Source organism: Takifugu flavidus, chromosome 2 (assembly GCF_003711565.1).
Source record: "Takifugu flavidus isolate HTHZ2018 chromosome 2, ASM371156v2, whole genome shotgun sequence".
Taxonomy (NCBI): Eukaryota; Metazoa; Chordata; class Actinopteri; order Tetraodontiformes; family Tetraodontidae; genus Takifugu; species Takifugu flavidus.
In genome coordinates this window covers 18,932,547-18,955,962 of record NC_079521.1, presented here as the reverse complement: position 1 = coordinate 18,955,962, position 23,416 = coordinate 18,932,547, and the positions used below count along the sequence as shown (strand labels likewise).

Genomic DNA, 23,416 nt, shown 5'->3' with positions numbered 1-23,416 from the left:
TACGTTTTGCTCCCCCAACCTCCAGAAATAGAAAACAATATAACAACAGCAACCCGTCGGCTGACTCGACTCACAACACCCCGATATCACCTCCTGCTGCAACACGAAACAGCCTGAACCTCCTGACTCGCCACTTTCGTGTCTGTTTCAGTTGCCGTTGCCTGGATATGTGGAGGCTTTTCCTCATCCTCGCTACCCACAGGGGAGCCACACCCGACTGTCCCTGCAGTATAACCAGACGCCCGAGCTGCCCCCACCCTCCCACAGCACAGTGTCCCAGCAGAACCTGCCCTCGGTGGTTAAGGACATGGACAACATGCCCCTGAGCAGCCTCTCCACCTCCGCGCTTGTGCGGGCGATCCGCCAAGAGGTGGCCAAGCTGGCCAAGAAGCAGAACGACATGTTTGAGTTTTAATTCCGTCCTGGGGGGACCCTGGGGGGTGGATATGGGGGGCGGGGGGGGGCTGTGCAGACAGTGCAGATGTTGTGCAGACTCATTTTTCTACTGTATAATGAACTTCTGGAATCACTGACAGATTTTGTTTCACATGCCAGACAGGTATTTTCAACTCCTGAGTTTTTTTACATGAAATATTTGATCCTCTATGATGATCCATCCCTTCTTCGTTGCTATGTCAACATTATGGAGACATAATGGATTTTTTCTTTTTTCAAAAGTGAATCAGCGTCGAGTAAGAGGAAAGGCATAAAGTGGGTTTATTGTTTGTTGTGAGGCCTGAACACCTCCTGATGGTTACAGTCATGATGTGTGTTGCGTCTCCTGCAGGTTCAGAGCATCGTATCCAGCTCCGAACGTCCCTGAAGGACAGGAAAGAACATTAGCAACATTCACCACACTGAGGCTGATTCATTCACAAGAATTCGAGCAACAAAGACACAAGACAGGTTGGATTTGAAATCGTTTCAGTTTCAATCCAATTGAGCGGATCTTAAGTGACAAAGAAGGGAAATCATTTGTTTTGTGACAGATTTTTCTTAGTATTGATTTATTTATCTTTTAGATTAAAAGGATAGTGAGCTAGAAGAGCAGGTTCAAGAGAATTTGTGTTAAGTTTCACTAAATCTCCAATTTCAGACGCTCTTCTTCGTGCCGTTACGCGATGTGTCAGTGGTTCTAGGACGGGACCGAGCGTCGGGTCGGTTCTCATGACCTCTGGTGTTTACAGTTTGGTTTTCACCCTAAATTCTGAAGGCATCATAGTTCAGACACGTCGAAGGGATGCCCTTCATAAATAAAGGAAAAGTTAGTTCAAAGTCAAAGACATCAACACATGCCAGTGGAATAAGAGCATGAAGTCGCCTTAATTTCATTGATTTCTAAAAATGAATGAAATGAAAAGATAAATATGAAACGGTCTATAAACGGGGTTGCTGAGGATCTCGCTCAACCTGCAGGCGAATCAGAGACGCCACGAAAGGGTCCTGCCAGCATCTTTCCACACAGCCGTCCTCTGGGTGCTGGATGAAAAGATGCTTCTTTGTCTCTTTCTCTGCCCACATTCACTCTTCCCTGTGTGTCGGTTCAACTCCTCTCTTTAACTGCAAAAACATCTCTTTTCCCCAACATTCCTGGTCCATATAATCCGGAATATAGTGAGTGTGCACAGGGATGGAAAAGGGAGCGATTATTAATGGAGAAGATTAATAATGAGTGTGTATTCTATAATTCTGAGTGTATTTATATGATGCAACATGAAGTGAGCTCTATATATTAAACATTTACTTTTTTGTCTTCCTGACTGGTTTCCTCGTTTACTTCCTATCGGGTTTGATGTTCCTGTGAAGGTAGAGAAATAGAAGCTCCTCACAAAAGTTCTGTTCTGCAGTTTTACTGGTTTCATTAAACATTAATGTCACATTAGACCTAATTAACACCATGATCACGATGAGATGAGAATAGCGCTATAATCCAGAATGAATTCAGGGATCTCTTAATCATCGAGAGCTCTAATAATAAGAACCTTGAATTATTAGGTTTTTCCACAGGTGCCAGCGCGGTGCCATAATGAGAATGATGCGGCTGCTGCGGTGGCCGATGCTGCGTTGGTGGAGGAAGTGGCGAGCAGCGCCTTGTCCTCTCCTTTTCTCTGTGTTCTGGACCAACTACAAAACAGGTATAGAACATTAAACTCTGTCGTCTCCAGACTTGCCTGGTTTCTGTCTTCTGTTCTAGGCCATGTGTGTGTGTGTGTGTGTGTGTGTGTGTGTCCTCTGCGTGTGTGTGTGCTGTCTCATGCCCCTCTGACCTGTACTGACCTGTCCTGATTACACCACTGTCCTCCAGCTGCACCTGATGCCCCCCTCTGGCTTTATTAGCGCCTCCTCCACCCCCACCCCCCCCATCTCACGAGCCGTCATGTTTCTTTCTTTGTCGCCTGAGAAGTTTGTTCAGACACCTTCATTGGAGACTTGTTTGGGCGAAATATGGCCTGTCTGTCTGAAAACCTCCCTAGTTGATGACTAGCAAACTGGTAAATTTAGGAGTTTGGAATTTGTGCCTAAAGTCCACAAGTGAGACCGGGATGAGCAGCGTTTCTAACCCGAGTCACAGCCCAAAACTCTGCCTGGACAGCAGGGGGCGCTCTAGGCCCTCCGTGATATGTGTGATGAGCTGCAGCCGCATTATTGTTCCCAGTGTCGCCTCCCTGACTGTGCATGGTGAAATTGAACTAGACCCCAGAATGTTTTAAGCAGAGAAATAAAATAAAATCAAGCCGAATGTGGAACAAGTTAATTTTGAGTTTGTGTTCACTTGGGAAGATTTCAGATCAAAGAAGTCGAGTGTAAAACGTTAGACTGTGATGTGAGAAGTGACAGGATGTCGATTATCACCCATGACACCGACGCGTGCAGTTATTTCTCCACGTCTACAGCCCAACGGCCCCTGGATGAGCCACATGGCTCCGGTGTGTTGGGAGCTGTTGTGAAGTATAATCATTGAGGAGAACTGAACCTGGAGATGATGGTTCTGACAGCCCAGAGTCTCAACATGGACTCGGCAACTGAACAACTCCAGCTGATCTCTGTACGACCGTCAACTCAAACTGGGAATGAGGTGTCTGCAGCAGCATTTTAAAACTGGCGATATGAGTGGTTTTTATTTCAGTTTAGAAGGAAGTTGAAGCTCCTCTCCACATCCGTCCTTCTGCTGGTTTAGATCTTTCTCCAAAGCCCCGATGTTCTGCTTCATGCACTCGTGCTGCTCTCTTCTCTCTTCATGAAACGCTGCCTACAGCTGCACCCTGCTGGTGCCTTTGTGGGTTCCTGCTCTTCATCGTTCTTTATCGCTGTGCCAGCTGTTTTCCAGGAGAGACTGGAACCCAAATCTCCTTCCTCTTGTTGGTTCTTCCTTGTTATCTTCTTCTACCTCTTCAGGTGGTTTCCACTTTCTTTTGGCATGCTTGATTTCCTCCACTTACACACTCTGAAAGGTCACAGTACTTGTTTTTATTAAGCCCGGACTGTAGAAGTCTAACCTAGAGCTCCAGACTTGGACTCAGAACATGAAAACATACTTCCTGTTACTGCGCTTTATTTTACATGATAGCTGATACTCTTCTAATGGTTGAATTTATGTGTTAAAGCCTTGCTGATAGAGCTGATCAGCTATGTCAGAACCATGTTCAACACTATGGTTTTACTGTAAATGGTTTCAACTGTTTATTTATTTTAAGCTTAAGTCAGGTGAAAAATGAAGGAGGGCAAATGTAACGGTGAGAACAACCACACGCCCACACGGCCCAGCATGTGTTACACAACTAAAGATCAGTGCCACACAGCAAGGAAGACGTGCGTGACCACGCAGCTTCTTCTACAAGCAGGCTGGCACACATTTACAGGGCTAGTGGGAACATCTCCTGGACTTACATCCACTGGAGAAACCAAAACACGAGCGCGGTGCGGTGTAGTTCGGCGTTGCGCCGCCAGGGGTCAGGCTAAAGACGTCAAAATCCTGCACAAACGGGAGGAAAGCGTCGAGACCTTCACCTTGAATAAGCCTTCAGATAGGAATGAATGGTTTTAAGGGGAAACTAATCTACAACTAATCTACTTATACAGACAATCACCACTTTACATTTCTTTCAGTTGTTTTAACCCCAAGAGTTCAGATATTTCACAAGGCCATTTGTCATCTATAATTACGTGTTGCACAGCTCCTGGCGGGTTGTACCACGGCTTCTAGTAATTACGCTTGTTGAGGCAATGCAGCGGCCAGGAGTGAGATAATTACATGTGTGAATTACGTGAGAAGAATTACGTGCAAAACGCAACTGGAGTCTAAAGTCTCTGCAGAGGTTATTCCAAAAGGCAACACTCCGCTCTTGCGTAATTTGACGTGAATAAAAATGACACTTGATTTTCACCCCGTTTGAAGCCTTTCTGAGCAACACTGGCACGCATCATTAAAACTGCATCACTGCCTGATAAACCTCAATTAAGTTAGCCTCATATAGCAAACAAAACTTGATTATTTTTTTTAAAATAAAATCATTTATCAGCACTTCTACTCCCGCTACTTGGTGCAACCCTATTGATTCCTCGTCCTCCACTGCTGTCGGTGTCTACGTCGGTTGTGCTGCACCTCCTCAGATTTGACCTGGTTACTGTGAGTCAACCCGTCTCTGCTGAACTGGGAGAACAAACCCAGGCCTCAAACCCAGGCCTGTCCGGAAAGACCAGGGGCTGTTCAAGATCCTCCAGCAGATGCTGCAGAAAATCAGCGACAGAGTGAAAGATAAACGAGATGTGATGCGGCGCGACAGGTTGTTGGTATTCTAAAGACAAGGCAAGAAATCAGGGCCAGTCAGAAAGTGAGAGTGTCTCATTTGTCTCGTAAATGATTTCACAAATTTGAAAGCACTTGAAATGATTTTCCACTGGATTCAAACCATTTTTGACTTTAATATTGTGATTTTCTTACAAAGCAGCTCTTGTCTATTTCAAATTGAAGGGTTTCAAGGTGTCTCATGCAAGAAAACTGTCTAGATTTCAAGTGTGGCGAGAATGAGTGAAAGCCGATTATCTGTTCAATATGCACAGCGGGTGTGTGTGCACACACACTTTCACAGATGAGCTAAGATGGCAGATCCATAATAGGAAGAAATGAAGCGGAGAAGCGTCGGAGGACGCAGCTCACGGGTCTTTCTGAATGCAAAGCCAGTTAAGCCAGTTGTCCCGTGATGTCTGCGTCTATTTGGCCGCTCGGGAGCCTGAAACGACGCGACGCTGGAGTTCAGATGAGTTTTAAAGCTCCTGCTGCTGCAGCGACGGGTCCTTTAATTTAGATCCATCTGCCCCACGCTGCCGTCCAACAGTTCCCTCCTCCAGTTCCTCCTCTTCTTCCCTTTTTCACTCTTTTTGGAACATCTACAAACAACAGCTTCAACATTTTTATTTCATATAAAACCTTATAAATGAGCAGTCATAATTTGATTTTTCTATCGGTCCAGATGAGATCTGCAGATCGTGGATCCTTGCCGTATAATTTAGGATTAAATTTAGAAGCAGGGTGGAAGCTAATAGCAGGCTGGGTTCCCTCTTCGTGACTTGGTCTTGAAATTACAACTCTGTCTCAGCTTTAATTGAAAGCATCTTTGGCAGGAGGAAGCAGGAGTCCTGGCCCGGGCAGAAAAATCCCAAAAACCTGGAATAACATCGCCAGCACCTGTCTTTCTGGGCGTTAATGATGTCGGTGCAAGTGGCTTCCTCTCTTCTTCAAACGCTTCTGCTGAGTTCCTACTTTCTTTCTTGTGGCGCCACCTCATTTCCCTGCTTTCGCTCTTGTTCTGCCCCCCCCCCCCCCATGGATCAATGGCACAGCGAATGCTGCGACTCCCCCAACCGACTGTGCTTCTCCTTTTATTTATTTCTTCTTGTTTTTAACCCCATCTCTTCCTCATCAGCAGAGCAGCCAGAGCAAACCCAGGCTGCTGGATCCCATCGCTGACCAGAAACATTCCGGTGGGATTCCTTCATGTCCTGGAGCCGTTTGACCCGGCCTCCTCCGCCCGTTTCCCTCCTGCAGGAATCAATCATTCATGGATGCAGATGGAGTAGCTCCCTGCTGGAGCTCCTCGCCTCCAGGTGCCACACGGAACGCTGCAGGATGGCGTAAAATCGGAGAAACAACCTGAGTGCAGGTGATGTGTCGTCGTGTCGGCTCTGCTCTCCAACTTGCAATTTAGCAACAATTTTCCTCAGGCCTTCATGGGCTGCTGTTGCCAGGGGAAACATGGCCGAGACAATGTGTGGGTCAGGCTGGGATTAATCAGAGATTAATCTGAGAGTTTCTTCATGATAATTTTACATTTACTGAACTGTGTCCACGCACGCACGCACGCACGCACGCACGCACGCACGCACGCACGCACGCACGTCCTTGTGCTTCTGTCTTTGTTAGGCCATTCCCCAGGAGCCTAACTCTAACCATCCCTCACTCTAGCCTCACTTTCCAGAAATGGCCCTACGTTGCTACAGAGTGCATTCTTCGGGACTCGTGCTCGGGAGCACATGCACACACTGCGTGTGAGCGGTTATGGCCGACGTTGTCCTCACCTGTCTCGACCCGACTCTCGCCGCTGCCTCTTTTCTTACTGCTGCTGTCAAGAATATGGGAGTGAAATGAGGGCAAGCAGGGACTAAAGGCTGTGCAGCCTTATTGAATACATAAATCAGCTCCTGGATGGAGGCTGCGCTGTTTCATTGTAAATGGATCTCTGCCACCGCTTTATAAATCCGAGCACGTGGCACCGCGCACGGTTCTGCCGGACTCCGCAGAAGAAAGCGAGATAAAGGACATCCTTGTGTTGCTCTCTTTTGCCCCCCCAGGTCCCCACTCTCTCACAGGAAACGGAGAATCGAGCAGCATTTACAGTACCGCCGCCACTCTCGGTGTAAATAGCCCTCTGCTCAGGCCGGGGGGGGGGGGGGGGGGGGCATTGCCGAGCAAAGTCACCAAAAGTTCACCGCTCACAGCCGGAGAGCGGCTCGTCTGGAGGCTGCGAGTGGCAACTCTACAACATTTGCGACATCAGAGCCGGAGGTTGAACTCCAGGAGACCCTTGAGTTCCTCTGTCCAGCTGTATTACCCTCCAACCACTGGGATCCTACCCCCGCTAGCCCCCCTTATTTCTCATTCTTTTCTCTGCGCTGTCTTAGAACCATGAATAAGATATGTAATTTGAGTTATATTATTAGTAGAATTCTATAATGGCTATTTTAAATGATACCTCTTCCACCAAATCATCATTGGCTTCATTTGTGGACCCAACGTGGTTTCTCCAGGCCCGGCAGCCATCTTTACCTCTACGAGCTGTTATATGTATGATGTATGATGATAATATTCAACCTTGTGATTAGAACCACAGTATTCTTTAACCCCGGGGGAAGAAATCCCTCTTCTTGGCACGTTTCTTTGGAAACCACAGCAGCTGCAGCCGTCTGACTGTAAAGACTAAATGTTTGGCTGCCTCCTGTGACTGGACGAGCCATCGGTGTCTAACGAGACTGGGCTCAAATGCTGCTTGAATTTAAATCCTATTTTTGTGATGTGGTTTTAAGGACAGTCTGTTTCCGCAGAGGAAGCTCTGCACATTTGTTTGTGGATTGCACTTGTGAGTATGTTCCTGCAGAATTGATGACACATTAGCGTGTAATCACGGCTGATATGTGTTGTGGTCGAACAGCCTCAATTTAGCAAAACACATCAAAACAGGGCTCCAGCTGAAGGGGGCCTGGCTGTGCTGCTGCCCCTCATTAATACAGCAACACAGCTGTAACGCAGCCCGTCCAACCATGGGACAGATGTCTCACATCTGGCTCTCTAAGGCGTCGGACATGTCAGCAACATCTGGGACGAAGACCCCCGATGGAAAAAACTGGATGCACACTAACGATTAAAAGAGCCTCCACACTTCGGATTGTTGCTCTTCTGTTTTGTGTTGAGGGCAGAACGTTGCTTATGCCTGTAACATACCAGTGGATTCCTCTGCTGGTTCCTCTGGTCCTCTGCTGGTTCCTCTGGTCCTCTGCTGGTTCCTCTGGTCCTCTGCTGGTTCATCTGGTCCTCTGATGGTTCCTCTGGTCCTCTGATGGTTCCTCTGGTCCTCTACTGGTTCCTCTGGTCCTCTGCTGGTTCATCTGGTCCTCTGCTGGTTCCTCTGGTCCTCTGCTGGTTCATCTGGTCCTCTGCTGGTTCATCTGGTCCTCTGCTGGTTCCTCTGGTCCTCTGCTGGTTCATCTGGTCCTCTGCTGGTTCCTTTGGTCCTCTGCTGGTTCATCTGGTCCTCTGCTGGTTCATCTGGTCCTCTGCTGGTTCCTCTGGTCCTCTGCTGGTTCATCTGGTCCTCTGCTGGTTCCTCTGGTCCTCTGCTGGTTCCTCTGGTCCTCTGCTGGTTCATCTGGTCCTCTGCTGGTTCCTCTGGTCCTCTGATGGTTCATCTGGTCCTTTGCTGGTTCCTCTGGTCCTCTGCTGGTTCCTCTGGTCCTCTGCTGGTTCCTCTGGTCCTCTGCTGGTTCATCTGGTCCTCTGCTGGTTCCTCTGGTCTTCTGCTGGCTCTGCTGACCCTTAAAGGTTGCCATTTTTACAATATTCTTTCCTTTTCCATCTATGAGGTGTTTGTGCCGCACATCTCGCATCGGTAATTTCCACGGTAGGTGGCTGCGTTCCATGCGGTGCGGAATGACTCCTTTATTGTGCCGGTTCCATCACGTCTCCTCATTTGCTACTGAAATCTAAGAAAACACCAGGACGCTGCTGAGGTGTTTTCAGAGTGGAGGAGGCCGATATTAAAGATTGGCTGATGCCGCTGCCTCAGAGGAGAGTGGGGACGCAGCTGTGGTGGAGTGAGATCTCCTCATGTCTGCTCATTAGACGTCATCGCAGCTTAGTCATCCGCTACTTCCTGGTTCTGCACCGTAATGAGGTTTTCCAGGTCTGAGGCCACATTGTCCCACAACAACTCACAGTTTGTGTTGGTCCGCATTCCAACCGCGCAGTCACAAGATCTGCATGGTGACCAGAAGATTAAGATGGTGATTACAAATGTCTGCAGTGGGCCGCGGGTCAGAGTCCTGGGGAGGAGGTTTGGGCAGATGAAGAACAATTATGGGATGTTTCACCTTGCTGGGAGGAGGAACGGAGACAAAGGTCTCCCCCACCAGCATCGCTGCCAGGCGACCCACATCAGGAGACGAGAGCAGACAATACAGCAAAAATCATCCACAAACCTGAGCCCACACAGAACCGACAGGTTCCAATCAGAACAGAGAGCAGCAGGAACATCTGGGACGTGCGGCCACGACACTGATCCACAGATAAACTGGCCCAGCATCTTCAGACCTGGTGGCCTGGTGTTCAGGAGGAGACCACGGGGCAGAACATCACGGCCCGGGAACAAAAGGGACGGACCAATGAAGTCAAGAGAAACCTTCAGGCCTTCTCTCTCGGCAGGAACAGCGAGGAATTCTGGAATTAAACAGCCATTAAAGATGCAGCCCCCCCACCCATGACCTTCCCTCTCAGCACCAGATAATAAGAAGACCAAGGGCAGAGTTTGAATGCTCCACAGCTCATTTCCATTCGCCAACCTTAGCGCTGCGGCCCATCTGACCATCTGCCTCAATTAGAACCAAGACACGGATCCAGTCTCCTCACGGGCCAAAATCCCACAGGAAACCAGCCGAAGCTTCTCCTCCACAACTGACAACTTCATTCTGTCGCCATCTGCGTGACATTTTCAGCAGCAATCTCAGTCAATCAGTGACTAGAACTTCCCGTCCTGCTCCCAACCTTTCTCTGCACGTTTCCCTTCGCTCTGCTCGCCGCTCGGAATCCACCAATTTTCCTCTCGTGGTTTAATCCATTTGTGTTTTTCCTCCTTTTGCTAAATGCTATTTGATGACACTCACGATGTCTCAACTGTTGCACTTTTTATTGGTCCTGATAGTTTGATTTCTACCTAAACTTCTAATTAAGGTTTAGTTGTGCTAACTGAAGCAAAAGAGTCGCTATTTACATCTAAAGTCCCTACTTTCATATCTGTAGGCAGCGTTTTAAATGACTGAGCAGATCGTTCAAAGTGATGAGGAATGTCTAAAAGTTCCCCAGAGATTTGTCCTGCCATCGTCCCTTCAGCGTTTTAAATCAACTCTCCTGCAGCCTTTTATGTTGGGATTGTCAAACCGGATGAGATGAGATAAATATCAAGTACATTCATTATCATTTTTTGCCTCTTGTGGTGTCCCTGCCAACTTCCCAGCATGCACCAGAACCATGTATGCATGAGGCATGATCTTCTGTACTCCTGCTAATGTTACATATCATGTTTCCTGGATGTGTAACTTTTAGCATGATGACTCGTCACTGGTTGATTGGTCAGGAAAAGCCTGAACACGCGTGTTTAGATCGCTCTGAATGTCCTGCGTCTCATCACCAGACCCACGATGCTGAATACGAGATTAGAGACAGCAGAGTGCAGAGGAACCTCGGGCCCCGTGATTTGGCTGCTCACCACCCCCCCGCTGGGTTTGCCAAGTGCCTTAAAAAGCAAATGCACAGTCAAGGTGATCTGAAGGACACCAGCTTCCTCCAGGGAGGCAGAAGAATGGCGACGTGCCGGGAGTCCTTCTCCCTCTACCTGTGCTTCAGAGATAATGTGTAATACACTGATAAGCGTCAGCAGAATACTGCATCAAAGACCGCGAGAACTGTCTCGGTGTTGTAATTATCTTCCCTTCTTTCCTGATGTTTCCCAGCTGAGGCTGGATTTAGTAAAAATGATAGAAAAATCAATAACCGCTTCAACTGAAACATTATAATAGAGCATTTAATTTTATAGTTAAAAGCCAGATCAATAAACGTCGTGCACGTGGAGGCGGGCTCTTTGGGAGCTGTCTGATTGATACGTTCTGGTCCTTATGGCTGTCTGGGATCAGCAGAGCCGAGAGGCTGAGAGCCACTCTGACCTTTTGTTCCTCTCTGCAGGTTACGAAGCTCTTCTGCTCTGCTTCTCTTTCACCCTACAGCAATCGGACTTTTTGGAAAAGGTTCTCGTTTGGACTAATAGATTGTGCTGCAAAGAATCCTGCATATTTCCAAGTTTACAAGCGGAAAGTGCCAAACTTTAGTGACCGCTGCGTTGCAGTGGAGACAGCTTGGAGGAAAATAGCAGCTTTCAGCAACTTACAACCAAAAGGACAAAAAGGTCCGTAAGTGGCTTGAATATTTTGATCTTGCGGAGCCTATAATCAATTCACTGGAAATTACATCGATGCTTTCATTAAAATCAAAGGCTGAAAATGTCAGCATGGGGGGGGTGATGAATGTCTCTGAAGCACGCTTTGAAACTCATCAGTCCTGTAGAATGAGTTGCTCTGCAGCCTCCTCTGAATTGGTTTAAAGCAATTAGATTCACCTTAAATGATTGGCCAGAGCTCATCAGGAGTGAAGCGGCGTGCGTGAGCGGAGACGCTGCTCTGAGCTGATCAGTCGGGCCCTTCAGGAGGGGCCACCCCTGAAGGGCCCGACTGCAGATAATATGATAATACATGTGAAACTTCTACTGCTTCTGTGTTTGTGACGGGGAATCGTCACCATGAGTTAAAACGGGCATTAATTAACCAGCAGTTTGATCAGGTCCTGTACAGTAACACCCCCCCAACCCCCCCCCATGGCAGCTGGTTCACATGTGCGGCTGCAGCCTGTAACCTTCTGGGTTGTGTGTTTTATGTGGGTTCTTCTCCTCTGTGTCGTTCTGTTAGCGCTCACACGTGATTTGTAAATCCCGCCTGATGATGACCCCCCCCACGTGGTAAACATGTAAATTGTGATGTCTTCACATGGATTAGCAGTCACCCAGGAATAACACAACAATAAGTCTGATTTACGTGCGCTGTCACTTCACAGACCCAATTATCTCATGGAGAATGATCACCAGTGAGGGTGACATGTAGCTTTAGCCTGATGCTATTTTTGTCCCTCAGATGGAGGAGCGTAGCCACGAGGCAGAGAGTGTCAGAGTTAATACCAGTGACTCCTCCACATCAACTTCATCCACTCTGCATTATTTGACAAACGACATTTAACGTTTATATCAAACCTTTCATCAAAGACTTTCACTTTGTCATTGTTGAAGCTTTAAATTCACACCTTCAGCTATTTTGGGGCCTAAAGCTGCTCAGTTTGGAAGTGTTTTTCTTTTCGAGATCTATAAAATTCATCATCACCGGGGGTGTCGTAAAATGACGCAACAGCGTCGCCCCAGACAATGAGAGGAACTGCCTGCTTTGAATAAAGATGGAAAAAAGTCCAAACTCCGGGAATTCAACTGCAGCTTTAAATTAAAACGCTACAAAATTCTGCTGATCTTTACATGTAACTAAAATGTGTGTCCTCATACAAAAACACACTTTGACTGTAAAATAATGACAAAGACATTGTCCAATCACAGCCGTCCTCATTCAGGACGCAGGTTCACAGGAACCTGTGATCAGGTTTTAATGTGGACCGAGTGGGAGTCGGTGCCGCCAGTAATCCACATTCACATCCTGCCAAAGGAGATGCTGGGATGTTTCTAAGCAACACTCAAATGTACAAACACATGCAGACTCGACTGGGAGCGGGAGACTTTTGTATCTCTACAGATTCCTCTGATTCCTGCACGCCCTCCCTTTTTGTGTGGTTCCAACTATAAAACATCTTGAAAAGCTCCCTGCAGAGCCCTCCGCCTCCAGCCTCAGGGGGGATGAATCAACCTCACACAGTTTCAGCTCGGCGGCGAGCGCTAAAGCTCGTCTATTTCCCGTTTACACGTGTTTATAATAAATATCAGCGCAGTCCAAGAGGAAGTCTAATTGCTATCTGAGTAAAGTTAGTAACACTGAGACTGCGAACACATTAGGAAACTGGCCACCGACGACACGCCTTAAAAGCTCCTGAACAACGGGCAACGTTTCTGCTAATGATGTTTTATTGCTCTCTCTGTCAGGTTCCAGATATGCTAGCTACATACATTATTAAGTGTGCTGGCACTGACATGGCCTCGATGTTTAACAGCACTCACATTAGAAACATTGTTGGAAGGGAAGCAGTTAGTGGCCCCGGGCTGTGCCTGACCCCGCGTCATTAAGTCAGGGGCAACATGCTGCCCAGTGCAGCTAATTGTACTTTAATATCAGAAACACACACACACACACACACACTGGGAGGAACAGCCCTGGGAGAGACGAGATGGGAACTGATGGAGGGAGGTCACGCTCACACAGGTGATGATGTCATACAGGAAGAACTGTTCATACATGATGGAAGCTCCAGATGATTATGATGGAGGGCCGGACGTCTGAAGGCCAGACGTTGCCATGGTGAAGGGATGTGTGGGGAGTAATCCCACATCTTATAAATTGACTGTAACAGAGTTCATACTCTTGTTATGACACTGTTACGCCATGTTGGGAAAAGACCGAAATCGGAGGAAAAATAATTTGATGTCTGTCTGTCCGTGCGTCCATCTGTCTGTCTGTGTCAGGCCACCAGACTACGAGCAGCGCTGCAAATGACAGGGAATGAAGATCACCCCCCCACAGGGAACGAAGGAACGGAGCTGACTGGAAGATGCTGGGAGTGGTGGGATGGAGCTCCGAAGCAGCAGAGTAGCCAGCGTGGCCCAAAGCAGAGCAGCACGAGCGGCATACATCAGCATGGAGCGATCAAGAGTGACAAGGTAAAAGGGGAGGGGCCTCAACGAGCGCCGCAGGCGTTGCGTCATTCGTTCGACTAGGTTAAAAAGGCTAATCTGTTTGAATCTGGAAACAATGGCGCTAATGCTAGCATCCCATCTACATTGCCAATTATGCAGTGAGATAATGAGGTAAATCTGGTTCTTCTTTTATGGAGGCTGTCGAGGGAGGTCACATGACACCTACGAGGACCGAGGGTTCAGGAGCTGAGCTGGGACTCAGCACAGGGCGGCTGCTGTCTGAGTTCTTCCGGTAACTAAGCAGCGTATTTGTGTCTCTGTTCTCAGCTGACAGGCCGACGCCTGATGTTCTGCTGCAGCAGCACAACTGCATCCCTGTTTGACACGTCCGCGCGCCTCCGTTAGCTGCTGACGGTTCGTGTTGCTGGTGCTGTCCGTCAGCCCAAACCAGCCTCTCCGTTCTGCTCAGACTCAGCGGACGGACGGAACCACAGCTCCCAGAACATTTTCAGACCCTTTTCTAACGCCAGAGATGATTGTTGCAATCGGCAGCAGGTCACGTTCGACCACATTCTCATGCGATTTGAACATCATCTTAGCTGTCACAGGTGATTGACTGGTGGGATGATTATGTTAATGAGCTGGATGTCAGCGATTGACACCCATCCACAGTGTGTGTTTAATGAGGATTGATTATCGGAAAGCTCTCACAACAGATGACACCACTTCGCTTCAACACCTGCTTTTATTGCCACTCTTCTCCACGATCGGTCCAGGGGAGCACTTGTTTCTCCAGTTTTAGGAAAATCTAGAGTGCTTTTGCTGAATGTGTCTTTGAGTTAAGTGTTCTGTTGAATTATTTTATATCCAAGATGATTGAAGCACTTCACAACAAGGAGGGACAATTTCCTCCGTGGGTGGGTTCATTTCTTCTTAAGAAATGTCCTTTTTTGGGTTTTTTTCTCTGGGAACTTTATGTTCTCCCATTATCACTGATTTTTCCATCACGCTCTGCTCCGATGAAAACAAATCTTCGGTCTAAGTGCAGCCGAAGCCGTCGAACGGACGCCTGGAAGGATGGAGCAGAAAAACATACTGGGATTCTCGATATCCATATCAATCAACACGTGCACGCGGTTGCCCGTGAATATCGGGGAAGTGCAGGTGCACATATATTCATGTCAATATTAATGTGGTTGCTCTTACTGGCGGGCGCCTGTTTAACTGCGGAGGCTGACGGCATCAGCCCAACCAGCTGTCTCGTCCAGGAATCCCTGGGCGGACCTGAAAGATTCATCACTTTCGATGAACTATTGATCCGCTCAGCTTATTCGCAGCATTTTGACCTGAAGCGTTCCAGCCCGCAGCAGCCATCCTGTTTCCCATTCGCAGCGCGTTCTATCAGATGTTTTTTGAGGTAAATTAGTTGTTGCTGTGATATGGATTATCTCTGAAGTGTTTCTGGGCATGACCTTAGAGGAGAAGGATCAGAGGAGCGTCTCAGCTCGTACACGCCGTCTCCTGACTAAAGGTCAGCCTCATGTTGTGGGCCGTGAATGAGGAAAAGGTCAGAGCGTCTTTGAAAATGCTAATAGCAAATGATGGAAGCTACTGAAGAAGAGAAGATATCAGATGCCTGAACTCACAGTAGCCATTAGTTTCATGAAAAGCAAATAAAGAGGGTGCAATAACGTCATGATTGCCAGTGAAGGCTGCGCACGGACGCCCTGGAAAAGATCACAGGAAGACAGCGTGGATGCTAATGTGACATTTGAGCCAGTCTGTGCACGTTGGATGTGTTGTCCCTTGCATTCGTCCTCCTGTAAGAGGTGTAAGCTAAATGTGTGCTGGAGGAGCCGCGACCTCACGCGCTCTGTACAAACCACCACCGTTTGCATTCCCAGTCCTTCCTACGGCTCACGTGCACTGAGAGGTTGGGCCCCGGCAGCTCAGTCCAGCCGTTCTTTAACGAGTTTTCTCCAAGATCCCAGGAAATTGCTGCAGAACTGTCGGAGTTAAAGGAACGGCACGGCTTTGACTCAGTGCTCTGATCCTCTCTAATGTTTTCATCTGATTACGGCGCCTGATGCAAACGGACTCGTGGTCCTTGAATCCATTCAGAGACTCGTTAGTTTATTATCTTGAGCCAGGATTGATTGTGTTGTACGGCCCCCATTGAAGCTCTCAATAGGGCTGCCTTCAGGTACTCAATACTGACAGATCATCCACGACTGAGGCAGGTTTTCGTGGTTATAAAAGGAAGGAGAAAACTTCAGAAAAAGTTGTGTGAATCATGAGGAGGCTGTGGTCAGAGGAAAATGGAGCTTCGTAGTGTTGCAAACAGAAATGGTATATTAGACATTCCCTGCAGTTCTACTAACGGCAAATTTTTAAAAATCTTTGCATCATATTGCTGAGCATCACTATGATGTGCTGCAATTAAAGCCATTACTATTAAGGCAAATTAGAGAATTGTTTGTTGTGCAAAGATGTGGGTTCGCTGAAGCATTAAACTCTCCATTTTGATTATTGAGTATAGGGATATTCAATAATCCTACATAATTCACCCAAAGATGAATAATGAATAATACCAGCAACATGAAGGGGTTTCTACTCCAGAAGGTCAGCTGTGTTGACCAGAAGTTTTCATCTCAACAGTTCTGCCATATTCAATCTTTACATTTCAGCAGCGGCGAGCTGAGCAAGATGGCTGTTCTGATCCAGGCTTCTGTTAATGGCTGCTGATCCTTCGGGCTTGTTGTGGGTGCTGGAGCCTTCAAATATGGTGACTAACACACTATTTCCTCCAGGTAAAGATGTCTGCATACGGCTTATTGTCAGTAAGTCTGTAGTTCCGCTCATTATTTTAGTCTCATGATCATATTCAGAACAGGCGCGTCTATTCTTTGGCGACCATCTTAGCTCTGCTGCTCCAGCCTGAGGCTGCAGGCGTCCAGAAACATGATCACCTGACAGTTGTGTACCCCCCCCCCCCCACCTCTTGGAGTTTCCCCCCATATGAACCTGGTCCTGCTCAAGGTTTCTTCCTGTTAATGGGGAGTATTTCCTTTCCTGCGTGTTGGGGTTCTGGAACGTGCCAGGAGGAAGTTTGACTGTAGTAGAAATAAACATGAACTGAATTCAGAGAGAATAGTTCTTCATGCTGTGGCCTTATTAACTCAATCTTCAGCTAATTGTCAGTCTAAAGTTTAGACTGACAATTAGCTGTAGCTGGTGGACGCCTCGTTTAGAGTCTAAACGAGGCGTCCACGCTCAGTCTGTGTTTTATGTAAAGTCCGATCCTTGCTTTCTAAGTTCAGGCACCGAGTGGATCATAATCAGGGTTTCCTGGAGTGTTTTGGTGGCCTTTTATCTGCTCACCTGGAGCTGGGGCGCGTGCAGGGTTGCACCACTGAAGGGCAGAAGAATGGCTGGAAAATGTAAGCTCATCATTCCTTTCACTCTTTTTATTGACAAGCCTCCAAATTCAGAGTGGACTCCTTTTTTTTACAAACTGGGCTTCATGCAGCACCAAACAGGAAAGATGAAATATGAGGTTGTGGCGCAAAAAGGCACATTTGAGGATCTATCAATGCACTTACTGGATCACAATTGTTATTATTCTTAATAGAGAATTTTCAAGATAGCTAAGATAAATACACTGTGCTTCTTGTTATTCAAGGAGAGCTGTATTAAGTGTGGGGCAATAAAAGCACTCTGCACGGCCGCCCTCATACATTAGACCAAAAGCTTTGGAAAGTAAGAAAAAAAACGCGTAAAAGGCCCCCAGTGACCTCCGCTGCAGCGCTGGACGATGTGGACTCCTCCTCTCCGGTATTATCATCCATGGACGCAGAGGTGAGTGTGCACGGCCCCTCTCTATTCGCCAGCGGCCATCATACACTCCTGTTACACGCCAGCTGAACAAGCTGTCACAGCAAGGGGGGGGGGGTCTGCGTGTCCACATAACACTGAGCCTTTGAATGCATCACGCGACAGATATTTCAGGTCTGAGTTTTGGAGAGAGGGGATCAATAACCCCTCTCTCTGACTGCTCCCCAGGGCACAGCTACACACGGGAAATGGCTTCTCTTTGTGCGGATGAGACAAAGCAGACCCCCCCCCCCCCCCCCACCATCCTTCACGATCTTATCAAACTACATGAATCCTGATGGAGGCTCGTCGCTCAGATTCCGCTCGCTATCATTTGTGCTCCAAGGAGACAAAGAACCTCAGCGCCGGGGGGAGATTCATTAAATCGGACATTTGTTGTCCAATTAGTTGCCCAGACAACCATTTGCCACTTTTTTTTAATTTCACTGGTGTTGCTCCACACGCACGCGCCCGCGTAACCGAGTCTTCGGATCAAGTGCGTCTCGGCACTTGTCGGTTGACGGTTGTTTGCGCTCTCAGTCTGGTTGGAGTCAAAGACTCGTCGCCCCCCCCGCCCCCCGCCCCGCTCGGTGTGAGGAGCAGATCTCCTCCAGCGAGAGAGCAGGGCACATCCTCCTCCACCTCCCGCCCTCCTCCTCGCCTCTCTTCCGTTCTCTCCAGTATGGATCCAGTCTCGTAGCAGAGCAGAAGTCTTGCCCACTTGGCAAGTTGCGCCCTCGGCTCCACACGCAGCCCATCTGCCCGCGCATCAATTTGTCTCTGGAACCTCCACGATGCCGCCGAGCGGGCGACACTCGCGCCTCGCGCTCCTGCTCTGCCTGGTCTCCACCGCGGCGTGCAATTTATCTGGATTCACCGAGGAGCCCTTTGAGAGAGTCGGGAAGTCAGACGGATATTGCAGTCGGATATTACGGGCTCAGAGCAATCGGAAGGAGGTCAACAACGAGTTTCGTCTCCGCGTCGAGGGAGATCCGGAGAACTACCAGCCGGGGAGCACATACAGAGGTTGGCGCAATTACGCACACGTCGCTTGTTTGCGCTCGCTGTACTTTTCTCAAATAAGCAGTTCTGTGTCTCTGACTCAACTTTCTACCCGACACGCTTCTAAAATACTGCGCAGTGAAAGTTACCGGGGTCTGATTGAGGGTTTGCTTGAATTCGCTTTGCCATATAAAGTAAATCCTCAAAACGGACCTCGAACCTTAACAAACCCAATAAAACAGTCGACGCCAACACCCAGGCATCATAAACGCGTGGAAGCTCAGAAAGATGTCCTTGCTATGCTACTGCATTCCTCCTGTTGTTTCTAAAAAAGTGCACAGTCGCGGGCTCCATTGTTGTCTAAAGTCAGTCATTGTGCGCTCTAAATGGAAATTTGCCATCTGTTCTCTGATGCCTTTCTCTTCTCGAGCAGGGATGGCTTCATTCTCTTCCCTGATTTAATCATCAGTAAATTCATCATAACTGAGCTCTAAGCAGCAATCACGTCAACATCTGTTTGCCATCAAACATAAGAGAGAATAACAGATTCTCCCAAAATGTCGGAGTGGAGGAAATGAAGTTCCTGATGGCCAATCGTTTTAGGCAGGTGGTTTTAGATCAATAAAAAAAGCCGTGAATGCATCACTTTAATTCCTCTGTTGCTTTTAATTCACCAGAGTAGCAGCGGTGTCACTCTGGCCGTCAGATTATTCAGCCACCACGATCTCGTGCTTTCTGTTTTCTTGACACCGCTGATGTTGTGCCTCCACCCAGTGACTCTGACGGCATCCAGCCCTGCCTACTTCAGAGGGTTCATACTCGTCGCCCTGAGGGAGGGAGCAGAGGGGGACAGGGATGAGGACTACACTGGAAATTTCCAGGTGAGATACTGTCGCTTTACGGTACCTGAACAATAGTCTGAACACCGGATGGCAACAAAAGACGGTTAACGACCGGAGCGTGACGTGTGCGAAGAGAAAGAGAATATGGATCTGGGGGTGGGGGACATCAGGGTCTGGACAGAATCTCTCCTCCCCAGCCCCGCACATCAGTGTGTGACTATTCTCACCTCACCTCCTCTAATGGGCTCGATATAGCACGTGAAAAGAACACACACTCCGCCCAGCGGCGCGGAGACTTGGTTCTCATTATAGTGTGTGTGGAAAATGAAGAGTGGACGTATGGAGGAAGAGTGCAGCCGCCTCAGCCGGGTCTGATGGACTCAGGCTGGAGAGGCAACGTGCAGGGAGAGAAGGAAGTGGGGCCAAGAGGGCGGAAGGAAGAGAGAGAGGACGACAAACCTGGCGTTGTTGCTCGTCTGTGACGGCAGCCAAGTATTACAGGATGTATTCGTACGTGAGAGGAAGTGTGGTGCAGGAGGAGAAAAGACACAACAGATGCTTAATTGGCACAACGATAATAACAACTGTACCGTAATAAACTTTGTTTACTTTATTTCTACTTGCATGTGATGCCAGTTGGTGCTATTACAGCCACTAGCATAGCTTGAGTGTGACATTAGAGCCATAAAGCCTTCACTTCTGTAGCAGGCGTATAAGGTGCCTACATACAGTGAAGCCAACCTCAGTGGAACAGCTACTGGAGCTGGAGCAATAGACCTTTTATTGCCTCTAAAACATGATGGTCTCCAACCAATATCAGATGAATGAGTCCTGCTGCACTCTGAACTGGAACATCTGCTTGTCCACCTTTTCCAGCAGCACATTTCTCTGCTCATGATAGAACCTCACCACTGACGTGCTCCCTTCTTCTGCCATTCAAGCCAAAAGCTCCCCTTTACTGTACAACTGATCCGTCCACATGATTCTCCAACTGGCTCAAAATTGGCTCGATGGGCCTCCTTCTGTTCTGGAGCTCCTGCAACATTTGGAACGCTCATTTTGATGGCCAATCCAAGAAAAGCAACACAAAAACTCATGATTGCAGCACCTGTTCCACTGTAGAGCCTGTGCACATCCAAGTAAATCAACCATCGACAGCGTTGAGTCCTTTAGTTCCTGAATACAATCATCTCAGTTACAGTTTAAGAGAACGACTTCACACTCTTCTAAATGCTGAAACTGTGGACACACACGTGCATTTCAGGCCCAGCCGTCATTCTCCTCCCTGCCAGGAACATCAAATCGTCCATTATCTTGTGCAGCCTCTCTTCTGCACGTTGTGCAACCCCCCACCTGCCTTTTCTGTCGTTGCTTTCTCCACAGAAGCTCCTCATTTCAGCGCGGCCTCTGTAAATCACACCAGAATGTTTGCACAGCCGCCTTTGGGCTCCTCTGTGCTCCATTAGGCTGAGCCTTGAATAAGGCCGTTACAGAAGGAAATGCAGCGTTTACAAAGGTGCGCGTCGCTGTTGTCTTGTGCCCCTCACATCTCATTAGCCAGCAACAATAACGGCACGTTTTATTCTTCTGATTCCTCTCTGAAATTGATTTTGCGCCGTCGTTGTTTCGTGCCAGCCTTAAGCAAATGCCCCTGCCATGTGGCAGAGGGCGGTGTGGCGTGACGCGGGGGAGGACGTCGGGAGTGAGGCGGAAGGAGAAAGCTCTCCATCATTTTGATATGTTCAGCCACTGTGATCCACACGGGGGCAGAGAGAGCGACAGATGTGGGAGATAAATGGCCGACCTTTATCTTTTGATGCCGGCACAGGCGCTTTAAAGAATGGATGCATCATTATTCTGCCCCGTCTCCGAGTGGACTCGGCTCGATTTTGAAGGAGTCGAAAGCTTCGTGCAGCCTCAGATGATCACCTGTCCTGTTACCATGTGACCGGGCAGCAAAAATAAACTCCGATCCAAAGAGACACACATCTATCATCGGCTGCTGTGTCTTTCATGATTTTATGCTGCTCTCTCTCTCTGTCCCTCCCTCCCACCCTCTCTCTCCACACACACGCACACACACACACACACACACCACACACACACACACACACACACACACACACACACACACACACACACATGCACACAGTGCTGTTTGTACTGAAAGAACTCTGGGTGGGCTGGCCTGCAGGCACGAAGAGCAAAGAAAGAGAAAAGAAGCTGCAACAGAAGACGTCGGGCTTCTTTAACATACAGCTCATTTGAAATCCGCTGGTGTCCCCCGTCCTGTCCTGTCCCCACCCAGCCAGCCGTCGCAGGGCAGCAGCTCCCAACCTGATGAAAACCACTTTTATTGAGCTTTCTGGGAAGGTCTGCTGCCACCCTGCGTGTGAGTGTGTGTGTAAGGAGCATAAGCCAGTGGGGATCCCGGGACGAGCCCGAAGGGACGTGGCGAAAGGCAGATCGTTGCAGGAGGGGTCCAACTTAGGCCTGTTTCACTGCATCACAGTGCAGAAATGAGGTGGGCGCCTGAGCTTTATATCGTTTCCTTTGCTGCCGAAGTCAAACATTTGTTAGCTCATCTTTTTTGTCCTTCCTCAACACTCAGGGTCTTGGTTGGAAACTTTGGAACCGGGCCCGAACAATAAGGCTGAGGTCTAAGGTCACTTTGGGACAAATTGTGCGCCTCTGTTTGCGGATGTCGTTTAACTCATTCCCACGAGACTCGTTGAACATGTGTGGCGGCCCAGTCAGGCCTGACCAGGATGCCAGCTAGAAACCATGGGAACATGGAGGGATGGAGTGGTGGGGGTGTAATCCATCAGCCTAGATAGGCAGCAGAAATGCATGGACTCACTCTCACGTTCTCTCTCGCCCTCTCTCGCCCTCTCTCTCTCTCTCACACACACACACAACACACACACACACACACACACACACACATCCTTGCTCAATCTTCCTTCAGAGCAAAGCCATTTGTAACACGCCATGACAAAAGGAATTCGGCGCTGAGTCAGGAAGTTGCTGTGATGTCACTTCCTATCAGACAGTATCTTACTTCTTACAGTCAGTAACAGACTCAACAGCATTTTCTGCCCAGTTTAAAATCAGTCATTTTGGTCACGTTCTTCTTTTACTAATAAGAATGTCCTGATTCAAAATGTGGGCTCGATCTGCAGAGATTTAATTTATTCCGCTTGGACATTCAGTTTCCTGTCAGCTCCACACGCCTCCTCATGAGGGATGTCAAAAAGAAAGTGGACAGGGAGTGAAATGTGTCACCCCTTCACTAGAAGCCGGTGATTGCTTCACTCTTTGGTGTCACATGCCTTATACAGCTTTTTTATGTTTCTACAAATCAGCAATGAGCAAAATCAACGGTTCCAAATCTGACTCTGGTTCCTGAGAACACAAAGGGACTCTCTGTTTGTGCTAATGGCTGCGTACATCTGACAGTTGTGAGCACTTTCACAAAAAGATATTTTCTTTGTATAAGGAAATAACAGAAAAAGAAACTGAATTTGTATCAAGCCCAGCAAACCAGTCCTGAATAGCTGTCTGTGATATTATGGTCTGTGTTGGTGCTTCACAGATAATCGATGAAGAGGACACGCAGTTTATGACCAACTGCCCTCCTGCTGTGACGGAGAGCACCCCCCGCAGGCGCACCAGCATCCAGGTGTATTGGACGGCGCCCCCTGCTGGTTCTGGCTGTATCCTCCTCAAGTATGTACAGAGTGGCCATATGATCTCAGTCACATAATAATAATAATAATAATAATAATAATAATAATAATAATAATAATAATAAAAGCAGTCACCTACAGTATAAGTTACCACTTCATCGTTGGTTTAATATGAGGTGCGTTTGGACTAATACGGAAGATAATTTGTTTAATATAAATGAGGATGAAGTTTCATCTGAATGTGTCCTGGTGAATTGGGACACATTTCCCTGAAAGGGTGATCTGGGCGATAGAC

General features: G+C 48.1%; 2 protein-coding genes and 1 long non-coding RNA gene across 4 annotated transcripts in view; 2 read left to right on the top strand and 1 right to left on the bottom strand.

The window, feature by feature from the left end:
- The window catches only part of kiaa1549lb (KIAA1549-like b), a 33,762-nt gene extending 32,009 nt beyond the window's left edge, over positions 1-1,753 (top strand). Inside the window, 1 exon segment of the mRNA XM_057025613.1 lies at positions 152-1,753. Within this exon segment, the coding sequence (XP_056881593.1) occupies positions 152-415 (264 nt within the window). The 3' untranslated portion in view covers positions 416-1,753.
- On the bottom strand, positions 1,680-8,871 carry LOC130521812 (uncharacterized). Of its 2 annotated transcripts, XR_008949462.1 has the most exons (3): positions 7,997-8,871; positions 1,983-2,124; positions 1,680-1,798 (listed from the first exon to the last, which is right to left on the bottom strand). It is a non-coding gene; the product is annotated as an uncharacterized LOC130521812 (long non-coding RNA). The 2 variants fall into 2 exon arrangements; XR_008949461.1 differs by lacking the exons at positions 1,680-1,798; positions 1,983-2,124 and adding an exon at positions 4,888-5,388.
- Positions 8,872-18,166: 9,295 nt separating this feature from the next.
- spon1a (spondin 1a) overlaps positions 18,167-23,416 on the top strand; it is a 39,820-nt gene continuing 34,570 nt past the window's right edge. Inside the window, exons 1-3 of the mRNA XM_057025091.1 lie at positions 18,167-18,614; positions 19,365-19,471; positions 23,028-23,161. Coding sequence (XP_056881071.1) covers positions 18,383-18,614; positions 19,365-19,471; positions 23,028-23,161 — 473 coding nt within the window. The 5' untranslated portion in view covers positions 18,167-18,382. The remainder of the gene's footprint in view (positions 18,615-19,364; positions 19,472-23,027; positions 23,162-23,416) is intronic.